Below are 23,153 nucleotides of genomic sequence, written 5' to 3' on the forward strand. Positions count from 1 at the left end.
CATGGAGATGCTGAAAGGACAGTCACGGGAGGAGCCTAAAGCCCAGAAGTCTCAAAATTGTTCAGCATCATACCAGTTTTCTTGCCAAGTGATCAGACACATTCCAAGAAATGCTTTCTGACACTGTCACTGCAACAACTTTAAACTTTTAATATGTAAAACAAACTTAGGCACCACTGCCTCAAAGTGCTCTGCTCAGTGTAACTTTGTACAGTACATCCCTCAACCAAACAGCTTAAACACACTTCAGAACTCATGAGTATTTGGGGTAAAGGAATGTTCTACACAGGTAAATGGGATGGTTATACAATGAAGACTTCAGTTAATTCAGGAACTACCTATGTGATCCTGACAGTTCCAGAAAGTAAAATACAAATTCTGCTTAAGTCTACTGTAAACCATTATCATCCTGCATCTTTTAAGCCATTATGCTGTTGAGTGTAAAATATGCAACTCTAGGGAGCATTAATAATTATATAAAGAAATGGACCAACAGCAGCCACAGGTAACCCCCGATTATCTAACTGGCTTTTCAACAAAAGTGGGCACCTATTCCAAATGCACAATTTTACTGAGCGAGTCTAGGAGAAAAGGAATACAAAAGTGGATTTTAAAATACAGGTGTATTCTTGCAGCAGAGTACATCAATGCCCTTCATGTATGGAAAGCAACTGCCAAACATTCAGGAAGCCATCGTGGGTGAAACGGATGGGATTTTAGATTGTGTTTATCAAAGGTTCTATAGTATGCAAAATGGTTCCCATTACAACACATGCAATGCGATGAGCTATCAATGAAACCATAGCTGCAAGTTTATTTGCTCATGTGCGACTGCTACATAATGACTCACATTAAAGATATTCCATCACTGAGGAAAAACAGCTAAGAAATGGCCAGTGTGAAAAATGATTCCTTACAGAAACACTGCTGGAGAAAGTAATCACTGTCTGAGACCTTAAGTAGTTCACTGCAATAACGACAAAAAGCACAAACAGAAAGGCTCAGTCCAAAAACAATCTTCTACACTGTAATAATTATAATTTCACCATGACAAACACCAGACAGTAAAGATTAAGCTAACACTGGTGTTTTTTTTTTTTATGTTTTTTTGTTTTTTTAAACAAATCATATACAATCGCATGTCACTATAGCAACGTCCATAACAGATAATTTGTTACGATCACCATTTGGTTGAGCGTACTTTAGCAAAATTAATTTGAAGACTAGGTATTTTGTCATAGGTATACATAACATCTACAGTATAATTTAATAAAGTCAGGCTACTGTTTATAAATACATCACCAGCATGCACAATATTGTATCCTCAGAATAATGGAGCAGGAATCATGGTACACTGGAGAGAGACAGTTATCATAGGCAAGTGCATTTCATAAAAATAAAAAAAAAACACTGAAGCTGCTTAGAGACCATTTCCCATTTTTTTATACCCTTTTACAACATCCATCGTTAATGGAGGCCAAACAAAATGACACTGTAGTTCCAGTAATTCTTTTAAAATGGTTAAGCCAATAAGGCTACACATCTGAACAAACTTCTAGAATGCGGAAGCTGAAGTTTTAAACATTAAAATGCAGCATTCCTCCATTTTTTTTTTTACTAGCCAGGCTGTGCAGTACCAAAAGGACAGTGAAATATGAGGAAATTGGCAAAAAAGAAGAAAGCTGAAATCTGTTTTTTCCCCCCCTTTGCTACAAACAAAAGTGCCAACTAAATTCTTTAAGGGTTACAACCACTCCACTTACATTTAACTGCCACCGCCATTTTGTTAATGCACTGTCACACTGTTATACGCAAGTGCACTCTTTCAAAAAGCTGAATGAAAAATTGAGGTAAATGTCCTGTCAAATGTACCCTTAACCCCAAACAAAATTAAGCACAGGCTGAGGAAGTTTTGCACACTCAAGTCCATTCAACTTTAACAGCACATGAAAAGGTGACTATCTGGAAAACTGGGCAAGCAATACTACAATATTTTACTGGAACCACAGTCCTATTTTGTAAGGCTAGCATGTTCAAGTTTTTACTTTAGTTCTAGCTTTAAGTTAAATAAACAGCTCCACTTATTATTAAACTACAGAACAGTCCATATGCCAGTGTGAGGCTGCCATTCCATACCAGCACAGCCAGTCTGACTTTCCGCTAGTGGTGTTTTGGCAAATGTCGAAGAGGCAATCAGAGGAAACTGGAAAGTTTCCCCACCCTTTGTGGAAAAAAAGACTGCGGTAGTAGCATCGGCTGCAGTGGTCAGTCTAATTGTTACCTTCTCCACCATCGTCATCTTGCTGGTCACTTGTCCAGAGTGTTAAGTTGTCACGAAGCAGCTGCATAATCAGTGTAGAGTCCTTGTACGAATCCTCGTTCAAAGTATCCAACTCGGCTATGGCCTCATCAAATGCCAATTTGGCAAGCTCACAGGCTTGCTCCGGTGCATTCTGGATCTCATAGTAGAACACAGAGTAATTTAATGCTAGCCCAAGTCGGATGGGGTGGGTTGGCTGCATATGTTCTTTACTAATTTCATGAGCCTCCTTATAAGCTTTTTCTGAGGATTCCACTACTGTAGCCCTCTTTTCTCCAGTGGCAACCTCAGCAAGATAACGGTAGTAATCACCTTTCATCTTCAAATAGAAGACCTTGCTTTCATGCTGAGCATCAACGCAGTTTCTGATCAAGAAGTCGCCTAGCAGGTGAAGAACATCCTGGCAAACAGCTTCCAGCTCCTTCTCTATCTTCTCCCGATACGCCCGTACCATCTCAATTTTCTTTTCATTGCCATCTGCAGACGTCTTCTGCTCTATACTGCTTATCACCCGCCATGAAGAACGTCTTGCACCAACTACATTCTTGTAAGCTACTGATAACAGGTTTCTTTCCTCATTGGAAAGTGGTTCGTTTAACTCTGTTACCTGTATGAATTAAAAAATTACAAATTTGCATTAGTTGTACTTCTAATGTATTAAAAGACCAAATAAGACTTTTCAGTACAAGTGTTGTCATTAAGCAGCAAGGAATACGTGTACATGCAGGTTCCTTGCTTTGACTAAACTGGAATCCATGCATTTGTTGGTCTGGAAGATCATGAATAGGCTACAAATTACTTTGCCCACCTTAGTACCACAATGTACACAGAGCTTCAACACACCAACTATTCTCTGCAGCATCCTATGTAATAAAATTTATATTTTGCTCATTTTCATTGCTGCACACACTTTGTTCATTCCATAGTTTTGATTATAAACAGACTGTTCAAAATCATTTGAACGTACTAGACACTTCACAGGTAGTACCTGGACAACTTCAGAACACTAAGTTTCTGCTTGGCAATCCAGAAGTACAGCTGTGAAAGGAACTTGTACCGAAGTGGTATTGGACTAGGAAAGAAAAAAAAAAAAAAGTCATGTACTCACCATAACATTCCATCTGTGTTGTCCATTTTCATTCTTCCTTAACTTACGGGTTCGGATCAGATATCTTGGATCTGACTGCCATTGCAAAAGCTTGTGGCAACCAGAAAACTCAAGCTAGTCCCTTGCCCACAATGTACCAACCCCCAAGTACCTCATATCTTGTTTGCCAATATCAGCAGAAATATTCAAGTTAGAGTGGAGACTACATCTAGAGCCGTGTACCAAGGAAGTGACATTCTTAAACACTCACTCTGCAGGGGGGCTGGTGGGAGGGGAACTGAATGAAAATGGACAATTCAGATGAAACATTATGGTGATTACATAACTTTACCCGATGTCAATTTTCATTCTGTCCTCAACTTATGGGACAGAGTCCCAGCTGCCTATATCCCTGGTGGATTCAAGGAAGGATATTCCTGAGCAATGAACTAAATGGACGCTCTGCCCCTGGAGATCATATCCAGTTTGTATGGAATAACAAATATATGGGGAACCGCCCAAGTTGCTGCTGCACAAATGCCACCCATGGAAGCTCTAGACTGAAGCTCAATTTGTTGTACATACAAGGATGTGAACCCATAAGCCATCTGCCTAGGGTAATTTTGGCAACAGGTTTTCCTAGTTGCATGTCATGAACAGGTCTGTCTTCCTGATATTTTCTGTTCTGCGCAGGTAAAAATGCAATTGCCTGAACATCCAATAAACACATGTATTCATCTTTGTTAAACCGGAGGAAGAACATCGGCAAATGAATAGATCAGCCTCTCAAACCACTTTAGGAAAAGTGGTTGGTTCATAAAGTGGCCCTCTAACAGATCATGCAAGGCGATTTCAAAGACCAGGCCTGAATCTCTGAAATTCTTCTGGCAGTAGTAATGGCTGCTAGAAAAATGGTCTCCCAAGAAAAACTGTTACATTTTGCTGCAGGTTCAAAGGGGGAACTGAGTAAATTGCTGCAGTACCAGAATAAAGGTCCCATGGGGGAGTAAGCTTCCTATGGAGGCCAGAGTACCTTGCCAAGGTTTTGCATAGCCTAGGGAAGGCAAAAAGCACCACCTTCAAATCCTGTGAGAATCTGATATTGTTACTAGCCAGGCTTCCACTGTGGAGGAGTCAACTCCTTTATAAAGCAAGGCTAAAAATTCAATGATGCTATGCAAAGGAGCTGAAAAGGGAACATTTTGGCAGGCCCAATACGCAAGTGTACAAAGCAACAAAATTACACCCACATGGGGCAGATGTCAGTAAATTAGGTGACCACCACAAAGTACAGTCCACCAACAAACGAGTGAGCAATGTCCATTTATTGATACAATCAAGACTAAGCGCTTTCGCCAGCAATCTGGCGAAAGCGCTTAGTCTTGGTTGTATCAATAAATGGACATTGCTCACTCGTTTGTCGGTGGACTGTACTTTGTGGTGGTCACCTCATTTACCAATACGCAAGTGTTCTCCATTTACTGGAATAGTTTGTGTAGATGGCTTATGGGAATACAAGTATCTGATGGACTGGAGAGAAAGCATAGGTTGTCCGACTAATGGAATTGGAGAAGCCAGGCAGTTGGCCTAAGGTTCGATATGTCTGAATGGATCATGCCCATCAGATAGCAGGGTCTGCAGTCTGATCCAGAATCCATAGCAGGTGGAGTAAGTGAGGCCAAAAGGCAGGGGAACCAAATCTGCAGAGGCCAAAAAGGTGCAACGAGGATAACGGACAGCATTGCTCAACAGGGCAGCTTTCTGCAGGAATTTGATGGGTAGGCATAAAGCAGACCAGAGGAGTGCGCGATTGTGTGAAGTAGAGCATCCCTCGGTGACTACCCTGTGTTGGGATCAGGGCAAAGTAGCTGCTGCATTTGTTTAGGACAGAAGCAGAAAGATCACAGCAAGGCTGGCCACATTGACTAAAAATCTCCACATTGAGAGACCATTTGTGAGGTAGAATACACCTGCTCAGCTTGTCTGCTAGCACACCTGACTTCTGTGGAATGTAGACTGCGATAAGTCGGTTGGATGAGATCGCCCATTGCCACACTGAGCTCTTTGACAAGGAATAAGATTTGTTCCTGCCTTCTTTGCTGACGTACCAAACTACTGCTATGGTCAGTTTGAACTGCAATCATTCCCAAGGGAAGAGCTTCTTGAAAGGCCTGCAATGCTAACAGCACTGCTCTCCTATCTAGGACAGATATGAGAATTGGTTTCAAGGGACCAAAGTGTCTTGGACTGTTTTCCCCAGGTAATGCCCCCCAACTGGGAAGCATCTGTGGTCACTACAGCCTTGTAGAACCAGTTCTGATAGAATCCACCAAGAGATCTTCTGCAAATCTCAGTAATACATATCAGGACTGACATAGGTTGATAAGTATTGACCACTGCATGGCTAATACCCATTGAATCCTCATGTAAAACCTGGCTAACTGTACTAGAGTTATTGTTGCTGCCATTGATACTAGAGCCTGAAGAACCAAGTGGGCAGAAACTTTGGTACTGCAGATTACTTTCCTGACCTGTTTTCTTAAGGTCTGAACTCAGAGGCACTGATGTCATCACTGACTGTTGAACTATGCTCCTGTAAATTCCAACTTTTGAGTAGGTTCCAAATGAGACTAATGGTTATCCCCAGATAAGAGCATGTCTGAAGAACATGATTGCTTGCCTCCACAGCTTGATGCCTGGTCATGGAGATAATGATCCAGTCATGGAAACACCTGGAATCCTTACCCTCAAGTGAGCTGTTACTACTGCCATACATTTGGTGAACACCCTGGGGGTTGTGGCAAGACCAAAGGGCAGAACTCTAAATTGGTAACAACTGGCTCCCCAGCCAGAAGCACAAGTAACTTCTGGACTGCCTATTCATCTTTCTGATTGTACACATCCTGAAGGTCTAGTGGGCACATCCAAATTGTCCTTTCCAAGAAATGGGAGAATGGACTTAACTGCGACCAACCAAAACTTGGTGCAACAAACTTATTGGTTCAAGTTGCCGAAATCCAGGTTTGGTCTTCAGTCCAGTTTGGCACTAAAAAACCTTAAATCCAGATTCTACCTGGTGGTCTGGCAGGACCTCTTGGATGATTTGTATTTCAAGTACTGGTTGCTCCCCTCCGACTGGGTGGTTCAGGGAGTTTTCTTGAGATAGGAGGCAAAACGGAAGGGTATTACATATAGCCCCTGAAAATTATCCTCTACACCCTTACATCTTCTCTAGCCATACTCTCCAGTGCCAGGATAAACTACCCCCAACTGCCTCCAGAGGGGGACAATCTGGGCTCTTCTGGAGTGCTTGAAGGTTCTATTAAAAAAGGAACCTCTACACCCTTGGTTTTGCAGTCCACCTCTGCCACGAGGATGGCATCTACCATTGTAGTTCCCCCACTACCTCTGGGGGAACCTCTACACGTGTCCTTTGAAAGGACCATGGGACATTTTGAACCACATTTTCCCAATACTTCATTGACTCCTGCAGAAGGATCTTTGAAGCCGTGAAAAAATATGCCCAAGGCAGACAGGATCTTTCAGTCCTTTTCACACTTGGATATTGTCCTTAACTTTGATGGAACGTCTGTTTGGCCCCAAAGGAAGGAAGCACTGATGAAGACTAAGGGATCTGCAAAAGCACAAGCACAGCCAGGTGTGCCTCCTTATGGAAATGCCAGAACCCACTGCTCTTCAGGTTTCTTCAGCTGCATGGGAATTAACCTCCTGGAGGAATAAGAAATTATCACTTCTCAGCCGGCTACCCTGCAAATGCCTGGACCTAATCAGAAATGGATCAAGATGGGCATCAGTTCCTTAATTAGGACTAACTTTGTTAATTGTGCCAAATAGTTCAGAAACCTTAGTGAAGGTTGGTGATGTCCAGCCGAAAATTCTTCAGTGGATGGACAGTGGAACTCGGTGGCTGCTGCTACAAACATGGCATCAACAGGCATCCCTTCTGTCCAAAACTGACAAGTCTTTTGGGCATGGGAGATTGAATCTAGGTAGCCACTGGCAGGCAGAGTCATCCAGGAGGTAGGCCGGTACCGAACACCCCCAAGAATACAGACTCTGATAAATGCTCCAGCCACTTCTGTTTCAGAATTTCAAGATTGTCTGAAAACTGGACATCTCCAGGAGGTGACCATGGGGACCAGTTACCTTCAAAGTCAATCTTCTGTGACAAACCTCTTGGGGAGTCCAAGTGCTTCCTCTTGCAGGTTTTCTTTGGAACCTCCTCAGTGGGATGCTCTGCGGAGACATCAGAAGAGGTGGTAATACCTTGCTGAAAAGCATGGGGTTTCAGTACCTGCTGTCCCTGTGGACAGGATAGGCGAGTGACTGAAAAGATGGCAAGCCTGCAAACCGAGGATCCAAGGGGAAGGGAAGTAATCACTGAAACAGAAAAGGCCATCTCCACGACAAAGGCAGACCCCCCCCCCCCCAAAAGAGGGAGAGAATCCTGGATCTACAAAGGCAAGCCTTCAGGACAGTAGTCCCGCCCTGCTCCAAGGAGAACTCCAAGGTTGAACTAACCCGTGCAGAAGCCCCACAGTGTAGAGACTGCTCCAAAAACGCAAAAGTAGACCGACACCCTGGACCAGACAGGGTAGCCCCAGCTCAGCGCGCTCTCCATACCTGATGGCATAGAAAAGCTCAGAGTGAGTTTCAGATCCAAGAATAAAGAAAACCTCAGATTTAGACTGACCCTGACAACTTGTACCCAAAAATTCCAAGACCCAGAAGGGAGTTGGAGAAGGAATTTTCAAAAGGGGTGTAGTGGGAGGTTGGATCTCCTGATCCAAAGGGGTAGAAGCTAACAGTTATTTTATTTATATATTTTATTTTACATTTGTTGACCGGGCTAGCCTAGCTGGATACATGTCCATTTTCAGTAGAGGCCCGGGGAGAAAAGCTCCAAGAAATCATACATTAGTTAAAACAAAAGTTTAGATATAAAAACAGCAAGTATTACAAAAGCTAATAAAAAAGGATAAAGAAAACCTCAGATTTAGACCGTGTATATACACAGGACGCTTAACAAGCTCTGCGCCAACAGAATCTAACATCTCCATGTAGTCTTCCATAAGGCTCCTGGAAGAGTGAGTGGAAACTACCGATGGGATTTTGGTCTCTCCAAAAAACAGCCTTGAGGAGATTGGGTCCACTGATGGTGTACCTGGTTCTCTGGAGACGGGGAAAACCAGGTGTCAAATCCAATAATTTGGATGATCCGAACCAAAGTATTGTTGGCCATTTTTGGTTTTGGATCAGATGGCTAGATCGGATCCAAGGAGTCTTTGCAATTTAGGATCCAAGGTTGAAGTCTGACCAGATTTTTTAATGCATTTGTTAATTGGGAAATACTACTGGGACTAGGTGAGCCATTTTCAGTAGAGGCCTGGGGGGAAAGCTCGTACAAGAAAAAATATATGGTGTATATACAGTCTAAATGCATAGAAATTAAAAACACAATGGTACAAGTTATTTACAAACATTACACAACATTCTGTACAATTTGATCATTGAGGATGGAGTTTGTCAGGTAGGGTAGCATGCTTGACGCACAGCAACAGTTATCACACTCCACAAAGGGGGAGCCACCACTGATCCTGGGAATTATTGCCATTAGCCTGACTAGCCTGGTCTGCAAGGCCATGGAATGTATTATCATGGAACTCAAAGACATAGGTAACCTCCAAACTCTGGACCCCACCCAGTTCGGATTTGGGAAAGAAGATCATGCCTTCTGAACCGGATAAGACTTTGAGGCAGTCTCCAAAGCCGTAGACTAGGATAAGGTGGATCTTGACCTTGTCAAGGCTGACACCATCCCCCATTCTGGAATTATAGCTAAATTCACTAAACTAGGTATAAATCCCTAAATCACAAAATGGGTTGCCAACTGGCTCAGAACCAGAACCCACACTGTCAAAGATGCATACTAGAAATCTGACTTAAAACAGTGACAAGTGGAATACCACAGGGTTCGGTCCTGGGACCTCCTGTTTGGTATCTACTTCTCTGAAGTGCAGGCTAACACAGGCGGCCTCTGGCTAAGTTCGCAGATGAAGTACCCAAATGTGGACATACTACAGAAGGGCCTCACTGAAACAGATGCCTGGTGTCAAAGGCATGGCCTCCAGCTCAATGCCAAAAAGTGCATGGTCATCCCCTTTGGTAAACTCTGTACCCATGAACTACCACATAAACAGCAGTCTACTTAATGATGAATGTGATGAGACCTAGATGGACAGTAGTCTTGCCTTTGATAACCACATTGCCACAGTAGTCAGGAAATCCCGTGCGGCACATCACAAAAGTGTTCTCATCCAGGAAAAAAATAGGTAGGTTTCCCCAATACACTGCACTCAGAGTACAATGCCCCTTTTGGAATGTACCTCACAAGACATCTGTAGCAGCTGGAAAGCACACAGAAGTACCTCACAAAGAGGATTACTGGCCTCAAACAGATGCCCTACACAGTCTCAAAAACACACCAGCTTTACTCTGTAGCATATCGCCTACTCAGAGGAGATCTCTGCCCAACATATAAAGCTATGGTAAACTCAGAGCTGTTGGAAATGCTACACCTAAAGAAATCCCAATCCCTCAGAGCTACACGCTCTAGGGACCTAAACCTTTTCACCACAAACAGGACATGCTGGAAGGACAGAATCCTGTCCCAGAGACTTCTTATACTCTGGAACAAGCTACCTAGGTCAAGCAAAGTTTATTAGCACTCAAGAAAAAATTTAATGAGTGGATGGGAAACAGGAAATACAACCCGGGGATCACTTCTGTGGCTCTGCTAGACAGAGACATAGGAAATTAACTTTCTAGGGTGGTGTAAGCCAGGGAACCTTGTTGGCTAGGCTTACTTGGGCAGATAGCCTAGTACCTACCTATGAACTTGTTGGGAGTTTTGTAAGCATAAGTAGTTGAATTCAGCAAGTCTGAGTTCTTAAGTATAGATACTGTGGAGATCTTTCAGCATCACTCGATCTTAGTGACCTGTCAGGGTGGTTTGTAGTCAATAAGGAGGAGAGAGAGGGGCAAGTTGAAAGCTTGTATGAGTTTATGTGCAGTGGTTAACTGTGAATAAGTGAGGTAGTGGGAGTTCAAGCCAATTTAGCCGTTTTAGAGAAATTTAAAAACTCAGTACAATCTTATCGTAACAAGTCAACTTTGGATTTCAGGGAGCACTGGATATTGGTGAGGAATGGGGCACCTTATAGTAGAGATGGTAGCAGGAAGGATGATGCTAGAGCTTTAGCAGTAACAGTATTTAGGTCTATAATGGGTACCTAATTTTTGGTGTGTAATGAATTTTTTTCTTAATACAATCCAAAGTTGTTAAATCTGATAAAGGCCTCCTCTTAGACTTCTCTGAATATTTGGAAGATGCTGAAGTACTTGTAGATGAGAAAGCTCCAAATAGTGCCTCACTAGAGAGGGAAGTATTCCCTTCAAAAGGGGTATGTTCTTGTATTCAGAGATTTTGGGTTGAAGGCAAAAAGGCAAAAAAGGTGCAAGTTTCTTGCAGGTGGAGTGGACCTAAAGAGTATAGACACGGTCGGCATCTGAAAACAGAACTGGTATGGCATACAAGTCCAAAGAAGCCATCGGACCACTGTATTCGGCATTCAGACCTATCAGAGTACAATGTCCTATCTGGTATGTACTCGAGGCATAGCTAACTGGAACGTCCACAGAGGTTCCTCACTAAAAGAATACAGGGCGTAAGTAATGCCCTATGCAGACCACCTGGATCCCTATCCCTGTATTTAGTCTCCTACAGGCTTGAGGAAAGATCTATGCCGGGCATACATGGCAATGTCAGACCGCACTCGGATGGACCTCCTGCATATCCAAAAAACAAACTGCACTAGAATTGCCTGTTCTAAAGACTTAAACCTTGCTTGTGATATAAATAGGACCTGCTGGGGCGATAGCTATGTATGGCACAGACTACCCCATCTATGAATCAGGCTACCCACACGTGAAGCAAAGTTCATCCCGAACCCAATTAAAGCGCAACCTGAACTGATGGAAAACCAGAAATTCATCCCTGGATTGCCATCTATGTCTTTAATAGACAGAGGTAACCTGTAAACAGTTAATCTCCCAGGGCAATGCTTAGACTTGTCAGATTTGGGATGCATGGCTAAGCTTAAGGCCCTTGTGGTAGTTAGCCTAGTAAAACCCTATAAACCTGTGCCCACATACTGCACATTTCTTAAACCCAGCCGGGCTTTTATCTTTGCTAGCCATAGCAAAAAAGGAGAAAAAGAGGAATGCCTGCACCCTACAATAAGACAAACAGAATAAAATACCAACTGCGGCAATAAACTACAGTAAATGTAGATCATTAGAAAATTAATAGTATGTGACCAAGTACAAAAGAAAGAAAAAGAAAGCTAAGGGAGACAAATGAGAAACAAGAGAATCGTAACTAGATTTACAAAATATTGATTTATATATGTAGAATGAAAAAAGAAATTTATGAAAATATAACAGCTGCTCAAGAGAAGCTGGGACTATGTCTTTCGTTTTCAAGCGGCAAACTAGATCTGAGGTACTTGGGGTTGGTGCACTGTGGGTGAGAGGTGCATTGTGGGTAAGGGCGTCACTTGAGAGATTTCTGGCTGCCACGAGCTTTTGCAACTGCAGAGTCGGAACAGAAGGATCAGAGCCAAACCTATAAGTTAAGCCAGAATGAAAACATACAGACTAATAATCACAAAAAAGTACAGTTTTGTACCTACCATAAAAGTAGATGTTAGAGTGCTCATACAGCAGCAGTCATTACAGATGGGGTTATCCTGCCGTCAGGCAGTTCCTTGGTCGGCCGAATTCCAAAGTCTAGGTCCGGCGTCGGTGGCAGTCTGTTCTTCCCTGACATCAGTGCGGCAGGGGTATAAAAAAAAGAGGCAGCAGACACCATTTTCTTCAGTTTTTCTTGCCCCAGATGTCATGTTCCCCCAGAAGGAAGGCAAAACAATGTTATGCAAGCATGCAATATAGAAATCAAAAATGAGAAGTTATGTACCTACCATAACTTTCCATGTTAGTGGTCTTCTCTCGCCTTCTTTCTTGCTTGATGGGTTCGGAGCCGATCCTCGGCTCCGACTCTGCACTTTGCTAAGCTCGAGAGTCACTTACCAGCTCGAGGCAGCCCCATATCCCATGATGCAAGGCAGTAAGTACCCAGATCTCATTTGTTGTCTATAGGCAATAACACCTAGCATAAGAAAAACTTCCCAAAAGGAAGAAAGAAGGCAGAGAAAAAACCTGAAGGATGGGTTAGGAAGACCAGAACTGTATGGTCTTAAGAAGCATTCTTCCATTAGGGAGAAAAAGGTCTGTCCAGGCCAGGGGGAAGGAGGGAAGGTCGCAAGAAAGAAGGCGAGAGAAGACAACATGGAACGTTATGGTAGGTACATAACTTCTCAATGTTAAGTTGTCAATCTCGCCTTCATTCTTGCTTGATGGGACCGCGTCCCTAGCACCTCTATCCTGGGTGGCTCAATGGAACAGACTCTTGAGAACTGTAGAGCCAAAACTGGCTCTGTCCCTGGAGGCCAAATCCAATTTGTAATGAGAAACAAAGGTATGAGGAGTGGCCTAAGTGGCTGCTGCACAAATAGTGTCTAATGGAAGTCTAGCCTGAAAGGCTGTGGAAGTGGCTAAGCTTCTGGTTGAATGCGCTTTAGGTTTCGAGCACAGCTGTTTTCCCCTGAGCCGATAGATTTCAGAGATGACAGAAGAAAGCCATCTAGATAAGGTCACTTTTGAGACGGGAAGGCCTTTTTTGTTATCAGCATAAGAAATAAAGAGCTGATCTGATTTCCTGAATTGTTTTATTCTGTCCAAATAATATCTGAGTTGGCGGTGAACATCAAGGTAATGTAATTTTTGTTCAGATCTGTTTGAGTAATTTGGGAAAAATACAGGAAGGTCAATAGACTGATTTAAATTACTCTGAGGCGACCTTAGGCAAAAAGGTTGGATTAGTTCTCAATGACACCCTGTCTTTGTGGAAGACCAAATAAGGGGGACGAACAGAGAGCATGAAGTTCAGACACTCTCCTAGCCGAAGTAATAGCAACCAGGAAGAGTGTTTTCCATGAAAGAAATTTCAGGGAACATGAAACAGCTGGCTCGAAGGGAGGAAGGATCAAGGATGTCAGCACTAAATTTAGGTCCCATTGAGGAGGAGGACTCCTGACTGGAGGTTTCAAAAGAAAGATTCCTTTTAAGAAGGCTCTACAAAGCCTGTGGGACAATGTTGTGATCTGCGAACCAGACATGAAAGTTCGAGATAGCAGCCAACTGAACTTTGACCGTGGAAGAAGAAGAGCCCGCGTGAAAGATTTCCGCTAAGAAATCCAGAACTGCTTGGACTGGAGCAGTAAAGGGATCAATATTTTTAGCTTTTGCCAAACAAGAAAAACGTTTCCATTTGCTGGTATAAATCCTTCTAGTAGAGGATTTTAGAGAAGCTACTATGAGGTCTCTAACAGGATTAGAGATCATAGGAAGCCTGGCTAAGGAAGGAAGTAGAGCAACCATGCTGTGAGGTTGAGAGAAGGGATAGACCGGTGCAGCTGACCAGATTGGTGAATCAGAAGGTCTGGTACTGGGTCCAGATGCCACGGCTGCACCAAAAGGTGACGATGGAGGAACGGTAACCAAATTTGTCAAGGCCAATAGGGAGCAATGAGAATCATTTTGGCTCTCAAAACGGTGGCTTTCTGGAGTACTTGTGGAATCAGCGGAAAGGGAGGAAAGGCATAAAGAAGTCCCTGGGGCCAATCCTGGGTTAGAGCATCTCTGGGGGGATGGCCTGGCAGTGGAAAGAGAGAAGAAGTCTGGGCATTTGCTGTTTTGGGGAGTAGCAAAAAGATCGCAACATGGGTGGCCCCATTCTAGAAAAATCTCCTCCACTACAGATTGTTTGAGACCACTAGTGAGGCATGAGAATAGCTCTGCTCAATCTGTCCGCTAAAATGTTGGTTTTCCCAGGGATATGTGTTGCTACCAGAAACCGATGAGAGGAGATCGTCCATTGCCAAAGTCTGAGAGCTTCTCGACACAAGGGGTAGGACTTGGTTCCGCCCTGTTTGTTGATGTACCATACTACAGACATGTCTGTGTGAACTGCAATTGTTCCCAAGGGAAGAAAGTCGTTGAGGGCTTGCAACGTTAAAAGCACTGCTCTCATCTCTAGGACATTTATGTGCAGGTGGTATTCGAACGGTTGCCACGTCCCATGAACCATCCTGCCCTGATAATGACCCCCCCCACACCCGATCAGGGAGGCGTCCGTAGTGACAGTGGCTACCGGGGCCGGGGATACAAAGAGTCTGCCTTGGTGAATCTGGGGAGAAGTAATCCACCATGAAAGATGATTCTTGCAAATCTGTGTCACCAGTATTTGGTGACGCATTGGAAGTTGTTGGTAAGACCACTGAGTGAACAACATCCACTGAAGGCGCATGTAGAAGCGGGCCAGGGGAAGAAGGGTAATGGCCGCAGCCATGAGGCCCAACACCTTTAGAACCATTCTGGCTTGTACTTTTTTGCTGGCTAGGATGATCCTCACATGACTTTGTATATCTAAGATTCTTTGGTCTGTGAGGGTTGCTGACATCCGAACAGTGTTTAAGTTTGCACCTATGAAAGTAATAGACTGGCAGGGCAATAAGGAGGATTTTTCGTAGTTGATCGAAATTCCCAAATGAGTGCAAAGATTTATTGTGTAATCCCTGGCTTGAAGAAGCTGATGCCTGGTGGTGGCTGAAAGGAGCCAGTCGTCGAGATACGGAAACACCCGGAATCCTTGACGTCTCAGGTGAGCCGTGACCACTGCCATACATTTGGTGAACACTGGGGGCTGTAGTGAGACCAAAGGGCAGGGCTCTGAACTGGAAATAACTAGACCCCAGCCGAAAGCGGAGAAATCTTCTGGAGCGTCTGTGAATTTTTATGTGATAGTACGCGTCCTGAAGATCTATTGAGCACATCCAGTTGTCCTTCTCTAGGAAGGGCAATATTGACTGAAGTGTGACCATTCGAAATCTTGTCTCACAGACTTGAGTCTGCTGAGATCCAATATTGGTCTCCAGTCTCCCATCTTTTTGGGGACCAAAAAGAATCTTGAGTAGATTCCAGGCTCCGAATGGTCTGCTGTAACTGGCTGAATGGCTCTTTTTTGTAGAAGTTTTAGAACTTCTAACTTTGCAACTTCCCTTAGACCGGGTGGTACATCTGGAAGGGAATTTGAGTGAGAGAAGGGACTTTCCTCGAAAGGAATTTTGTAACCCTCGGATATGATCGACTGTACCCATCTGTCTTGAGTGAGGGAACGCCAGGCTTCTGGGTACAGCGATAGTCTTCCCCAGACTGCCTCCAAGGATGGACAGTCAGGCAACATCTCAGGGATGCTGAAAGGGATTGTCAGAGAGGCTCTCTGCTTCCCTGGTTCTGTGGACCCCCTCTGCCTCTAGAGCGGCGTCTGTTATTATTACCCCCTCTGCCTCTAGGGGTAAGCTGACCACGTGTATCCGGCGTGACTCCTTGGGATTTGCGGAACCACATCTTTCCACCCTTCTGTCCTTTAGGGTAAGGTCTAGAAGGGGTGGAAAACGGACCCCTACGGCAGAAAGTCTTGCCGTCCTGTTCACACCCGGTCAATGTATCCTTCACTTGAGGGCCAAACAAAGCTGACCCATCAAAGGGAGAATTTGTGAAGAATGCCTTAAAGGGATCTGCAAAATTACAGAGCCGCATCCAGGCTTGGCGTCTTAAGAGCCACCCCTGTACCTGCGGCTCTACTCGCTCCATCTGCTGCATATGATATCAGTCGCATGGAGGAGTTAGCAATAGAATTAAGGATTCCTAGCTGCGAAGCAATTTTTTCTTGAGCCCCTGCAGCTGTGGGATCCTGTACTACTTCACCTAGTTCCTTAAGGATGTCCCTTTGGAGTCAGTCTGGTGAAGTGACATAAGTAGTTCAGCGAGCGCATAGCAAAGGTCGCTGAAGAGAACATCTGCTTACCATACCTATCCATGGTCCTAGAATCCTTATTAGGAGGATGGACAGGTACGGAAGGATCTGCAAGTTCCTTCTTAGTGGCAGCAGCCACCACCATGGCATCAGCAGGGACACCTTTCGTAAGGAATTGCTTTTCCGAAGGGGTAGTAATAAATTTAGACAGCCTCCTAGGAACTGGCTTTACAGAGTCAGGAGCAGCCCAAGCCTTTCGAGCAATAACCTCCTTAAGGGGGTCGAAAGGCGGAGACACCCAGGAGGTGGAGGGCCGAGATCCAAACGCCTCTAGGTATACAGACTCATCCTCAGAGGGATTTGTGGAGGGCCAGTTTCCCCTCTGTTTTAGGAGTTCTTGGATGTCTGAAAAGGAGACATCCTTAGAGGGGGATTTTGGGGATCCCTCCGACTCATCTAAGTCGGTATCTGAAGTGATAGACTCAGGGGAGTCTAGGCGTTTCCTCTTACAAATCCTCTTGCGCGGAGGATCTCCTGACTGATCAGGAGAATCCTCGGAAGAGGGGGTTATTCCCAGTGGGGAAATCTGAGGCGGAGGATCTCTGGGTCCGGGAGCAAGAGAGATCGCAGAGATATCGACAGGCACTGTAGAGGGAGGAGCTAAGGGAATAGACTGCTGGCTGAGCCCAGTGGCCAGCACACTCTTCATCACCTCGAAGGCCCCCCTCCCAGGGAGGTCCGAGAGAACCCGCTCCGAAGAAACCGGAACTCCAGGGCCCACCGAAAGGGAAGGCTGAGGCAGATGTCGGAGCCGAGCTCACAAAGGCAGAGGCTCCAAGGGGAAGAGTGGGGTCGGACAAGGGTCCGATGCCACTCACTCCCTCTGAGACCAGGGAAGCCCGACCACCGAATCCCTCTAAGGAAGGGATCGAAGAGGAGATAAGAGTAGATGCCGAGGGTGCAGAAGGGGATCGCCCTCAGCCATAGCAGAAACTATCCCCGAAGACTCCAGCTCCAAACTCTGAGGTAGAGTCGAAGGAGGAACTTCAAGAGGGTGTGGACTAATAGTCTGTTGAGACTGACTATGCAGCATCTGGGCCAGTGCCTGTGATTTCAATAATCTACTGACCACCCTCTCTAAATCATGGTCAGAAAGCCTGGATGACCTAGATGATCGGCTCCGATGGCTCCGTTCCGAGAGGAGAGGTGAGGCCGGAGCCGAGAGTATCTGTTCCAAGGAAGGGGACCTGGACCTCCTCCTCGAAGGAACCATCGGAGCCGAAGGAACCATAGGTGCAGTCGGAGCAGAGGACTTTTCGGCTCCGACAGAAAGTCTCGATGCATCGGCTCCAGCCGGAGCAGATACAGACCTAACAGTAACGGTGTCTGAGCCGGTCGGAGCAGACACCGAAGCCTGAGCCACATGGTGGTCGGAGCCGACACCGCTGTGACAAACAGTATCGGCACCGATAGCCATCGGTGCCGAAGGTTTTTGCAAACCAGGATCGGCTCCAGCTGGAACCGATCTCTACTCCTAAGGAGTCTGAACAGAGGCCGCAGGCTTGGACACAGAAGCCTGGGCCTTAGAAGACTTTGAAGTCTTGCTCTGAGCCGATTTAGCCGGAGAGCCCTCCGGTTAAGACCTCTTAAAATCAATTTCTCCTCTCCTGCAGGTCTCTGGCTAAAGGAATGACAAATCGCACAGGAGTCCTGCAGGTGGAGAGGTCCCAGGCAATATAAACAAGAAGTGTGACAGTCTGTCAGAGACATCTTCTGACAGCACGAGTCACACAAAGCCTGAGACCCTCTGCTCTTTGGACATAGTGGACAACTGAGAACCACACAGTCCCAAACAACTACACTAAAGTTGAAAAGTAAAACCTCAACACACACACACCCTGATTGGGGGGGATGGGAGGGAAGAAGGTCTGACTAAAATAATTAAGGGGGAAGGATAATTTTAGTCAAAAAAGGGCTTAATATAAACTAAAAATGTTAGATAAAAAGTTTAAAAGTGAAGAGGGGCTAAATATAGTTTAATATAAAACACTTACCAGGAGCTGGTAAAAGGAGGACCTCATCAGCGAAGCGGCAAACGAGATCTGGGTACTTACCGCCTTGCATCATGGGATATGGGGCTGCCTCGAGCTGGTAAAAGTGACTCTCGAGCTTAGCAAAGTGCCGAGTTGGAGCCGAGGATCGGCTCCGAACCCATCAAGCAAGAATGAAGGCGAGATTGACAACTTTAACATCAGTAGTTTCAAGCAAATACACCATAAAAGAATACCCCAATTAGGTTGAATGATAAGGTGTTTGTCATAAGGCCTGTCCTAAGAGGAGACGGAGGGGGGTAACCTGGACTGCAGCTGTATGAGCACTCCAACATCTACATTTATGGCAGGTACAAAAATGTACTATGTTCATCGTGCATACAGCTGCATTACAGATGGGAAGAATCCCAAAGCTAAGTAAGGGTGGTAGGCACTAAGTGGAACTAGGAGAAGGGAGGATGCCCTGCAAGACTGCTGTGGCAAAACCTGCTCCAGATTTAGAGTATAGTGGAAGGTGATAGTACTTGGAGAAAGTGTGCACTGAACTCCAAGTGGCTGCTTCCAAAATGTCCTTGGTAGGTGCCCCCCTGAGGAAAGCTGCAGGGGTAGCTGTGGCCTTGGTGGAGTGGGATCTGATGCATGCAGGCACAGTTTTTCCATGAAATGAGTAACAAAAGCGTATGCAGTGGGCTATCCATTTTGAAATTGTTTGGAAATAACCTTTCCTTGAGCACCTGTAGCATAGCACACAAAGTTGCTCAGATTTCCTGAATGGCTTTGTTCTGTCCAAATAACGAAGTTGTCTGTGAATGTCCATGGAATGTAGTAGTCTTTCCCCTTTGTTTTGTGGATTTGGATAAAAGGTAGGCAAGTGGATAGTCTGATTCAAAGCTACACTGGATACTACCTTTGGCATAAAGGTAGGGTTGGTTCGTAAGGAAACTGTCCCGATTGACAATGATGAATGGTTGCACAGCCATGAGGGCCTGTAGCTCCGAAACCCTGCGTGCTGAGGTGATAGCCAGAAGAAAGGCTGTTTTCCATGACAAGTATTGTAGTTCTGTTGAAGAAGCTGGCTCAAAGGGGGGGGGGGGGTCAGCTTTTCCAATACGAAGTTGAGATCCCAAGCAGGGACTGGTGGTTTCCTTGGGTGTTTTATATTTTTTGCCCCTCTGAGGAACTGCCTTGAGAGGATGTGAGAATAAAGGAGGATCTGTGTTGTATTGTGCAGAAATGGCTGAAGCGTGGATCTTTATGGAGAAGGAAAGCCCACTGTTTAACATCTCAGCTAGGTACTATAAAATTTGAGGTACATTTATTACCCAAGGATTCTGGCCTTTTTCTTTATTCCAGGCACAAAAGTTTCCATTTGGCGGAGTAGGCTTTTCTAGTAGAAGGTCTTCTGGCCTCGAAGATGACATCCTGCACCTCCTTGGAGAGGAGGGTCTGCTGAGAAATTAAGGAATTCTCCATGCAGCTAGATTTCGGGTTTTGAGCTGGCTGTGAAGGGTTTTGTAGTTGTGCTGGGACAACAGAAGAGGGACTAGAGGCAAGATCCATGGAGGAGAATGTGTCGGGCTCTTCAGGAACGGATACCAGTGTTGTCTTGGCCAGTCTGGAGCAATGAGAATCATTTGTGGCCTCTCGGTCCTGGCTTTTAATAGAACTTTGGTCAGTAGAGGAAGAGACGGGAAGGCATAAACTGTCAATGTTGTCCAATTGAAAGAGAGAGCATCCACTTTCCAGGCCTGTGGATGATAGGTCCTTGAACAAAATTTTTTCAACTGGTAATTTCTGTGGGTAGCAAATAGATCTAAATCTGGCTGTCCCCATGCCAGAGTTATATTTGTGAAAACTTGAGGATGCAACTTCCATTTGTGTGGATCGGTCATATTTCTGCTTAGGTTGTCTGCCAGTGTTTTCCTTCCCTGGCAGGAATTGTGCCTGTAGTTGAATTTGCAATTCCACTGCTGTGTTCCATAGGGTCATGGCTTGCAAGCACAGGGGGTATGAATGAGTCCCCCCCCCCCCTGTTTATGTACCACATCACTGTGGTGTTCTATCCTTATCAATAACTGGCCTGGACGCAGTAGGTCTTTGAAGGTCATAAGAGCATTTTGCACAGCTAGCATCTCCTTTTGGTTGATGTGTAGGTGCTAGTCTTTTTGGGACCATTTTCCCTAAATGCACTGATCTGCCATGCGTGCTCCACAGGCGTAGTCTGAGGAGTCTGTTGTGATGATTTGAGTTGCTTGAGGTACACAGAAAGGGAGACCTGTGTTTCGTTGGCATGCTTGAGCCCACCACAAAAATTCCTTTTGAAAGCATGGAAGGAGTGGTATAATTGTTTCTAAGCTGTGGCCGTGTTGAGACCATAAGTTTTTTTAGGTACCACTGAAGTTTCTTCATATACAGCTTTGCACATGGGATTAGTAGGATGCAAGATGCCATGAATCCCAGAGCCTGCAGGACTTTCCTTGCAGTTAGTCTGGTGAAAGTTGCCATTTTGCTGAAGTATTGAGACAGTTGCCCTTGTTTGACTGGCATGAGGTAGGACATCTGGGTGGTTGTATTCAAGCTGGCACCCAGGAAAAGTATCTGTTGAGAAGGTATTAGTTTTGATTTCTTTTTGTTGACTGTATCCCAGGAAGTTTAACAGTTTATTACAAACACCAGATGCTGCAGTAGTACGTCCTTGCTGTCCGCTTGGATCAGGCAGTTGTCCAGATATGGGTAGATTTGTATTCCTTGTAGTCTGCAGAAGGCGATAACTGATGCCAGGCATTTCGTAAACACTCGGGGCGCAGTAGATAAGCCAAAGGGCAATGCAGAGAATTGGTAATGGGTTGAACCTGCAAGAAATCTGAGGTATCTTCTGCAATCTTGTCTGATAGGGACATGCAGGTATGCCTCCTTGAGGTCCAATGTTACCAGCCAAGACTCCTTGCCCAGCTGTAATGTTAGCATCTTGAATTTTGGTACCTGTAGATATGCGTTTAGGCTGGATAGGTCTAAGGTAGGTCTCCAATCTTTGTCTTTCCTTGGAACCAGGAATAGTCTGGAATAAAAACCTTGACCTTTTGCAGGTACCTCTTGAATCGCTTTCCATATCATGAGAGCGGAAATTTGACTTTGTGCCTCTGCCCTTCGATTTTGTGGCAGGTTTGGCATGCCTCATTTTTGGAAGGGTGTGAAAGTGGAACCTGTAGCCTCTGTCTAATGTCTAGAATCCATTTGTCTTTTGTAACAATATGCAAATTGAGAAAAATGCCAGTTTCCACCCAAAGGTGCTGCCATTAAAGCTTTGCTTGGCAGGTATAGGGGGAAGTCATTGCGTCTGTTTTCTAAATGACTGATCTATCTTCTCCACCTCTTGGGGTTGGTGCTTGCCACTGTCTTGCTCTGCAAGATCCTTGAGGTTGCCCTCTACCCCTTGGGCGATCTGCCCGTTTGAGGTCTGTCCATGGCTGGAAAGCACCAATTTTTTGAAGGCCAGTTTCTGCTAAATCGTGGAGGTTGTACCTGCAGGAAATCTTTCACTGTTTGCATTTATTTCGCTTTTTCCTCCAATTTTAGTACCTCCTCAGCTTTAACACCAAACAATACATCTTTTTGAAGTGGAGCATCTAATAATTTTGCTTTGACATGATCTGGTAAGATTTGCTCTTTGAGCCAAGCATGTCTACGTATAACGGACCCCGTAACAGCAGCTCTACATGAGGCCTCTAAAGCATCAAAACCACACTGCAAGGTATGTTTACCACTTGCTCTGCACCATGCAACAAATCCTGCAACTCTCAAATCTGGTTCTGGTTGTGCCATTTTGCTTCAACTGAGATGACAGAAACTGTTGGTACTTTAACATATGGAATTGACAGTTTAATGCCCTCATGGTTAAAGTGTCTGAGGTAAACACCTTTTTCCCCCCACCTTTCTAATGCTCTGGAATCCCTTTCTGAAGGTAATGGGTTTTTAGCAGTAGAGGCCTTGATTCCCTTGGGACCCTGTGAAATAGTTTCAAGGTCAGCAGTATGGCTTTTATATAGGAACTTGTGAGAATCAGGAACCCGGTAATACCAGTCTAGTTTAACAGGAGCTGGAGGTAAATAATCTGGATTAAGGCTGGCTTCTGTGTACACATCATCCAAAATAACAGGAGGGATAACCAAGGGCCTATGCTGGGGGAGCAGTAGAAATTCCCTGAGCCTTTTCTTGGAATCTGAGTAATCTTGGCCTTCCCAGTGAAAGTGTTCCCTCAATGTACGCAGGGTTTCCCCAAAAGAGTAGTCCTCGGGGGGGAGACTGAGGGAATAGACTCTTCAGCATCAGAGTCCTCGAAAGGGGAATAGGTGTAATCCTGGTCCTCAGTGTTATGAGGTAATAGAAGCCTGATCTGAGGAAGGGTAGTCTTCCTCTAATCTGGGTCTTTTGTCAGAGGGGGGTTGAGAACCCCTGATAAGAATAATCAAATCCTCAGTCATTTTAATCATCTGCTTTTTAGGCATGGGGCCTTGAGAGGAGGTCTGTGGACCCTGTTTTTTGGTTTTCATGGCTGCTTTAGATTTAGTAAAAGATTTAATAGAGAAGGTGGAAGGCCTGAAGACGCCTTCAGAAGTGGCAGGCCTGTCAAAATTCTGAGTTTCCCCACCAAGAGTGGCATCTATCTGCAGTAGGTCC

The 23,153-nt window shown here is 44.9% G+C and overlaps 1 protein-coding gene across 1 annotated transcript in view; it reads right to left on the reverse strand.

Moving 5' to 3' along the window:
• Window positions 1-788: 788 nt before the first annotated feature.
• The window catches only part of YWHAG (tyrosine 3-monooxygenase/tryptophan 5-monooxygenase activation protein gamma), a 205,977-nt gene continuing 183,612 nt past the window's right edge, over window positions 789-23,153 (reverse strand). Inside the window, exon 2 of the mRNA XM_044080657.1 lies at window positions 789-2,927. Within this exon, the coding sequence (XP_043936592.1) occupies window positions 2,271-2,927 (657 nt within the window). The 3' untranslated portion in view covers window positions 789-2,270. The remainder of the gene's footprint in view (window positions 2,928-23,153) is intronic.

Source organism: Protopterus annectens, chromosome 8.part0, assembly GCF_019279795.1.
Source record: "Protopterus annectens isolate FY-2018-M chromosome 8.part0, PAN1.0, whole genome shotgun sequence".
Taxonomy (NCBI): Eukaryota; Metazoa; Chordata; order Ceratodontiformes; family Protopteridae; genus Protopterus; species Protopterus annectens.